The sequence below is a fragment of the Dipteris shenzhenensis genome, chromosome 13 (genome assembly GCF_047967505.1).
Source record: "Dipteris shenzhenensis isolate YYH24624 ecotype China chromosome 13, Dip_SZ_1.0, whole genome shotgun sequence".
In the NCBI taxonomy this organism is placed as follows: domain Eukaryota; kingdom Viridiplantae; phylum Streptophyta; class Polypodiopsida; order Gleicheniales; family Dipteridaceae; genus Dipteris; species Dipteris shenzhenensis.
The window spans coordinates 19,228,001-19,235,913 of record NC_141608.1 but is presented as its reverse complement, the minus strand read 5'-3'; the positions used below and the strand labels follow the sequence as shown (position 1 = coordinate 19,235,913).

At 41.4% G+C, this 7,913-nt stretch overlaps 1 protein-coding gene across 1 annotated transcript; it reads right to left on the bottom strand.

Annotated features, from left to right (window-relative positions):
* Positions 1-1,396: 1,396 nt before the first annotated feature.
* On the bottom strand, positions 1,397-2,603 carry LOC147895126 (uncharacterized). The gene has a single exon (XM_087383632.1). The coding sequence runs from the start codon at positions 2,466-2,468 to the stop codon at positions 1,656-1,658; it is 813 nt and encodes a 270-aa protein (XP_087239758.1). The 5' UTR covers positions 2,469-2,603; the 3' UTR covers positions 1,397-1,655.
* Between the last annotated feature and the right edge of the window lie 5,310 nt (positions 2,604-7,913).

The window sequence follows — 7,913 nt, the reverse complement described above, 5'->3', positions numbered from 1 at the left end:
AGAATGATGTGTTCCCATGGATCACACTCACTTTAAGACAGTTTATTTCTTCATCAGGCCACATCCAGGGCGTATTGATATACTTTTGCTGCCTTCTTAGCCGCCTCAAACTGACCTACATACATCCAAACGCTGCACCAAAGGGAGCACCAAAACTGGACTGACGCTCTTAGACCTCTCCCTTTCTGCTACATTCCTAGTGAGGGGCTTGATTAGCCACCTAAGGATTGATCCAAAAGGCCTTTATATAGGAGAGGGCAAGTCTGCTCCTCTTCCCTTGCAGATCCAGACCAACCTGCTAGCTGAGCCAACCCCTGTAGGGGCTGGGCACCTCATGCTGACAGGGCCGTCCTAGTACTTGGGTCGACCCCAGCCCATTTGCTGGTCCTTAAAATCACTATGATATGAGCACCACCCACAGATCTGGCAGAGTACTCAATAAAGATGGCAGCAAAAGTATAAGAATAATGTGGACTGAAAAAAGAATGCATGTATCGATACTTCTGATTTTGAACTTCTCTATGGTTCCAAAATAAGGTTGCCATCCTGACAAGCACATAGCTAATGAGAGATTAAAAGATGAGTTCGATAGTATGCTGATCAACAAAAAAGGGAAGGGTGAGTTGGTTGTTTCAGGCTTCCTATGCATAAGTACACTGCTTCAGACGACACCAACCTATGTTCGAGCCTTGCACATAGCCCTGACAGAACCAGAGCATGCTGGAAAAGAAACAAAGTAAATCATATCTCTGTTGTGCACAGCTCTTCTCAATACTTGCAGAGCCTTTATTGAACACCAGCCATGCAGTCATAAATGCGAGTCGTGAAAATAATAAAAGATGCGGATGCTCCTGAACAACGGTATCTGGCTGCCAATACAGATTCTTATGGGCACTTGTCTTTTTCCCATACTAAATTACTGTACAACCTTTCTTGAAAACCATCAAGGAAACATGCTTAGCCAAACAAGGTGGCAAAATTACTATATAGTATACGCTCATAGGGGATAATATAATAGTCCAAATACATAAAGTAAAAAGCTCATTTTTTAGTGAAAAAGGAACATGGGAGGTATGAAATGGGAGGCGAGGTGAAGGAAGAAAATGGACTGAGGATGAAAAGGGAGGAGAGAAGCAGTGTGTGAGGAAAGGCGTGAAAAAGGGCAGAAGAGAAGCACGAAAGAGGAGAAAAGGAGGGGGAAAAGTGGGGGTATTTATTGTAAGGGGGAACGGCCCATGAACTGGGAGGGAGGTGGAGTAAATGGGAGGGAGTATTCATTTAATAGATCTCATGCATTCCCTCCAACATTTGATACTTTCACTAGCAGCAAAGGAGGGCCAATCATCTCAACATAATTTCGCACGTCAACTCATTTTGCTTGACAGCATATGAGATAAGTTCACTTTCAAACAAAGGAAGAAGACTTTATATCACAAGTAAGCCAATCTTTCTACATCAATGTACAATGTAAACCCAAAATACAGATGGAAGGATATAAATACAGCATTCTAGCAACATTTTTCCAGATACTATGTAGATTTAAGCCTGCCAAGCCATATCCCGATTGAGGGCGTACACAAATCCAACGCCTGTGTACCAACCTAGAGAAAAGGTAGCCAAATACGACACCTGCCTCGCCCACTGACCATCAATTACTATGAAAGTGGTGGGAGAGGACTGGATTCAGCACGGAGAGGACCTTGAGCTACTTGCCCAGAGTCGATGCCATATCGGAACCCCTTAGAATACTGGGCAGCGTGGTGCAACCGTTGAAGCTGATGGCTCAGATCCATAGCCTCAGAACGGAGAATACTATTCTCCTCTGTCAATTGAGCATACTTCTGCGATGTCAGATTGAACGTACTAAGCATCTGGCTGTTCTCAGCCCTGAGCTGCGCTACATGGGCACGCAGCTCATCCAAGTGTTGCTGTTTCCGTAGACGCGACCGTCGCGCGGATTCTCTGTTGGACAACATCCGGCGCTGCTTCCTGTCGTCAACAATCTGCTGATCTTCGTCCGAAGTTGAGTTCCCTTGCGTTTGCAAACCCGTGTCACTACCACTTACAGGACTTTTACTACCACCTGAGGCTTTAATGTTCGAAGAAAGCGGACGGTCGGCTTCGTATGACTTGGTAACTGCACTCTTGTCATGATACCCACTTCCGAATTCATCCCAAGAGGAAAAATCCGTGGAAAATTTCGGGAAGGAAGGCCGAAACTCCAATTCCTTGAATCTCTCTTGCTCAGCTCCGGCAACAGAGGGGAAATTCCTGAAGTTTGGATTGAGGTCGGGGGGGAGAGATGGATGCGGGCGATCCTGGGACTGCTGGCATGAAGGGTCGAAGGCTTGCGATGGTTGGGGACGAACATCCAAGCGATTCAAAGGGTCGAACAAATCCTCAACGGAGAGTTCTCGTCTGATGCTTTGAGATTTCTGCTGCAAGAAGAATTGATCAGAAGCACCCATTGTTGTTGCAAAGAAAAATGGTAGAGTCGCAAACTGCAAAGGGAGCTCGAAGTGAACGCAAACTTTGAAGGTAGATTGATGTTAGATACAGAGGAGGAAGCAAATTTGACTCACACCACTAGGAGACAAATAAGGCACTTGGCCTTAAGCCTTTGGATAAGGCTTATGGGACAGTCAAGGGGCTTTTAGGGTCTGAGTTCCAATAGTGGATCACATCAAACTTTCTTCGGCTAGATTTGCACCCCCCCCCAAGGCTAAGCTTCCCATTGAAGTTGAATGAACCCATCGGTTGGTGAGCTAGCAGGGAAGGGTGTCTAGCATAACCCCTCCTGCCCTAGGGTTGACCACCCTCCATTGTACCCCTTGTTATGGGCTTTGATACCCAATAAACCAGGAGCTCAGGCCAATTTGTGTGAACACCACTCCTCGATGGACTCATCCACGTCCTCACTTTCCCACATGGTATCAAAGCCACTTCTTTTCCCTTGTTGTCTCCATAGCTCATAAGCTTGTAGGGCGTAGAAGTCGTTTTGAGTATGACAAAGATTGTTCAAGCTTGAGAGAGTTAGAAAGTCCATCCAGTGCTAGGATTGAGCTCAAAGAAAAGAGCAAAGAAGGTAAATTTTGTTTGGTTTAGAATGTGAGTGGGGGGCTTACAGGCACAACAGATCAACTTAGGCATAAACTCACAACACGATAGTTGAGGTGGTAGTAGAGGTGACATTAGAGGAACTAAGTAATACACTTGTAAAGGAGAGCCACACAACCACCAAAGAGAAGGATACAATTCACAGAAGTAAAATTGTGCTATTAGCATGGTTGTCTTCTATGATAAAAGAGCTTTTTGGAGAGGAGGTGGGTTTTCATATTTTAGCATGCTTTTTGTTTTGGCCCCGTCCTACCTTCCCCCCACCTCTTCATATTCTACCAAATATGCAACAATCCTAAGATCTTGATATTTCTCATATTGTCTACTCGCATATTTAATATTTTCATAGGAGATCCATGCATCTTCTAAATAGACCTACCCTAGATTTTGGATGACGATGGTATCATAATAAATATTAAGCTAGCAACCAAAGGCTACAATCTATTCTATTCGTTGATGGTCATGATGATGTCATTGGAGCAGTGATTTTTCTTAATAGGTGAATGTTAAGAAAGTATGGTAGCACAATAATAGAGGCTCTAAAGGAGTATATCCTAAAAGAGATCTTGGGTTGCAACATGGGATACAAGATTGCCTTGAGCAAAATGGAATGGTAGTAGAGGATAGCGTTGAACATGAAAATGGGGAGACTTCTCTAAGTATTTGGTTCAAGAGCATATGCTCATATCTAAAAAGACAGAAGGAGCTAAAAAAGTTTAAATATATATGTATTGGATACAAATGACAGTAAGGCATATACATTTTGAAGAAGAAAGATATTCTATAATCAAGATGTTATTTTTAAAGAAATGCCAAAGGAAAGCATATGCCATGATCAGGATCTAGTAGATTAGATGCATCTTAAAGAAAATCCAACAACAAACATAGAACAAATAGGATAATGCAAATTGAACAAATAGGGGAAGCAATGAAGGAGATCAAACAATTTCATATATAAGTCTAGGTCAACAACAACATAAGACATTAGAATCATCAAGTTTTTGTATATGGAGAAAAGTTTATAATTGTGCATCAACATAAAAACCTCAACCAAGATGGTGAGAAAGCTAGGGGGAAGGAGCACACGACATTATCAAAGGCCAGGAACCTAAGCATCAAGGCCAATCTTTCTTATTGACAAATGTCAAAGAGCCAAAAAAATTCATATTTTTTTTGAAGAAGCAACCCAGTCAAAACATTGGAATCATGCCATAGAGGAAGAATATGATCGCATTATGAAGAACAAATGATGGCCACCTCTAGACAAAAGCGTGGTTGGGTGTAGATGGTTTAGAGAGTTAAATTGAATGCAAATGGCATAGTGGAAAGATTCAAGTCTAGATTGGTTACAACCGTGGGTAGTGAAACCTCACCCAATGAAGAAAGATAATAGAATGACTAGACCCATGATTGATTTCCTGGGATTTCATTCACCATTTCACATTTACTTAATGAGCAATTAATGTGTGATATTTTCTCTCCTAGATAGGCATATCATGTTGTTTACCAAAAAAAGCACCACGAAAACTGGGATTGTAGTACCGACAGTGATGTTGCTTTACTCGATGGTAATATTACCACTGATTACAGTAATATTACCATCGTGATATGCACCATACCATTGGTAATATGCAAGTAGTATTGTTTGTTATGCATTTTTTAGCTTCCCGTCCAATTGATTGCTATATTTTAGGGAAAGAGGCAACAAGGGCTCTTCATTCAATGAGATTGTGGTTCATGCCTCAACAAACCATTTGATAAGTCAGGAATTAAGGTGAACCACGATTGAGTCGTGCGAGGTAGAGAGGGGGGGTGATTAAACATTCATTGTACTTGTGGGTGTGATCGGCTACATCCCTTCCTTGAGTTTGGGGAAAATTGTAGACCAAGAATGCAAGTGTTTGTTGTGCTCATGCGGGTGGTCTATACTTTGACTCCTTGTTTTTTGGGGAACTTATGGACCACGAACATGAGTGTCAATGAATGCGATTGTCATCAAGGAGTCTTGAGTTGAGAATTTAAACTATAAAGCTGTGAGAATTCGATTATCTTCTAGTGTGCCAATAAAGCATAGAGACAAGAGGGAGGCGAGATGATAATGATGCGAGAAGAAATAAAGTACAAGCTGCAACTAACAATACACAATTGAAAATGCCTATAGCTAGAATTATTTGTGCACAACCATCAAGGCGAGTTGTGACTACGCAAGTTGTAGATGCATTGAGTAATGCACAAGCCACAATTAATTTAAGTGACAAAGTTCCTAGGCCTGGACACGCATTTGAGGTTGAGAATCCAAAAGTGGACATTAGCCCAATGCTTGATCCACCCCATGATATCTTCAACCAATGTACAATAAGACCAGTCATGTGGACCTCACAATCCTCTCAAAGAGACATTCCACGTGCACAAGTTGGAAAACGTAAGTCGCATGGCCCAGAATGGCACTTTGTTATCAATGTACTAGGCTTCAAGCCCCCCTTTATACCTTACGTTGCATAGAACATTACTAGACAAAGCATATATAGAAGAGAAAGATCATAAATCACAATATTTTTGAGCAATTGCACAATAGTGGATGCACAATTATCTCAGACGGATGGACAACCATAAAACGCCATGCCTTACTAAATGTGATGGGTATATTGCTGCATAGAAAGGCCTTCCACAAGTCGATTGCTGCCTCACATGTAAGAAAGATAGCGACCTATAGAGCCAATGTATTGTCAAAGGTATAAGAGAGATAAGCCCTGAGAAAGTTATGCAGGTCATCATGGACAATGCCAAGAGTTGTAAGAAGGTAGTAGAATATTGCAGAGGAGTATAGAAAATTATGTGCATCTGCATGTTGCACGCACACTTTAAATCTTGCCTTGAAATATCTGTATGTGATTCAAAGAGATTGTGCATGAGGCTCTAGATATTGTGAAGTTGATACAATCGAGGCAATGTTTGGAAGAATCTTCATGTTAAGAGATGGTTCAATTATGTCGCAACCATAAGATTTGCCACATAATTCTACACGCTTCAATCCTTGGTAAAGAATAGGAATTTTCTTATAGAGACATTTCATTATGATGCATTCAAATGATGGATGTCAAAGTTGACTCAGACTAACAGGGCAACAAGGGATGAGATCCTAGACATGAAAGACGCATTGGGATCACCTGCATTATGGAGATGGTTTGAGGATGCTGCAAATGTTATGAGACCCATCTTGTATGTGCTTAGGTCTTTGGACTCGAAGGCTCTAACAATTGGAAAAGCTTGAATACATTTTTGGAGTATTGAGCAAGCTCTCATTATGAAGAGCCAAAAACCGTGCTCGTCCAGGGCAAGAGAATTAGAAAAGACCATTTAACACTGCAAACGCAAGGAATTATGATAATTGTTTAGGCCTCGGTGGGAGGAAGCTCACAATCCCTTGCATAGTGTTGGGTATCTCTTAGACCCCAAGCGGTGGAACATGAAGCCTAAAGAGATCCTTGTTGTCATGCATGACTTCCATAAGGTGGTGAAAGAGTATTATCCCAATAACCATGAGTTTGCAAAGAGATCCATGTTGTCATGCATGACTTCCATAAGGTGGTGTGAGAGTATTATCCCAATAACCATGAGTTTGCAAAGTGTTTTAATGAGTTATCCAAGTATCAATGCAAGGAAAGGTTATTTACATCAAACAATGTTCAAGCATTGACAAAAAGTACAATTTTAGGGAAATTGTGGATGATGAACAGTGGCACTTGTGAGCTTCTATGTCCAAGTACTATGAGGGTTCTTTCTCAAACATGCTCCAAATCATGCTCGGAAAGAGACCGAAGTCACTACGCGTACATTCATAGTACTTTGCCAAAAAGACTTTTAGAGGATTGAGCTAATAAGCTCATGCACATTTATGCTAATCATAAAATGGTAGAAGCATTGGTGGATGTGAGATATGAGGAACAAATTCCAAAATGGACAAATGACATGCAGCTTGATTCAGGGGAGGGGGAGGAGGGTGATATTGTCACATTTGAAGTGGAGAACTATGAGGATGATGAAGAGGAACTAGAAAATACTCAACTTCTACGCCTACCTAATGATGAAGACATTGATGATGACCATGATGATGATAGTGAACCATTGGATGCTTGAATTGCATGCATGAAACTCCTATATATTTTATTGCATAGCGCCTTGCATTTTGCAAGGAAACTTTGATGCCTTACATTTTGAATGTCTCATTGTATTTGGAGTGTCTTCAATTCCCTGCATTTTGTAAGGAAACTCTGGTGCCTTGCATTTGGAATGTCTCTTTGCATTTTGAACGTCTCCTGTGCTACATTTTGCAAGGATTCAGGAAACTCTAGTGCCTTGCATTTTTATTCTTCCTCGTTGCATTGCATTCTGAATGTGTCTGGTGCCTTGCACTTTGCAAGGAAACTTTGATGCCTTGTATTTTGAATGTCTCATTGTTTTAAATTCTTATTGTTGTGTGGGGTGAATGGATTGCAGCTGTAGGAATTAGGATGTGATGTAAATGGTTTGCTTTAATTCCTATGTTTTGGGTTTGAGCTATGAGGCTTGGATTCTGCCTCATCACCATCGAATAGCTTTTTGGGCAGTAATGCCAGTTGAGCTCTTGACATGGTACATTTGCTCAAGAGAACACCAATTGGCAATGCCACTCACCATCCTATGTGATAGAAGCCTATGCCATGGCGACAAGGAAGAAAGTCCTTAATGTGTAGGAAATATCTACAATAGCATGATAGAAGTTATCCAATCTCTTCGATTTTCCCACTATTGAAGTA

Bases quoted from the DNA above. Each gene is read 5' to 3' on its own strand.
- LOC147895126 (XM_087383632.1), bottom strand. From the start codon at position 2,468: ATGGGTGCTTCTGATCAATTCTTCTTGCAGCAGAAATCTCAAAGCATC.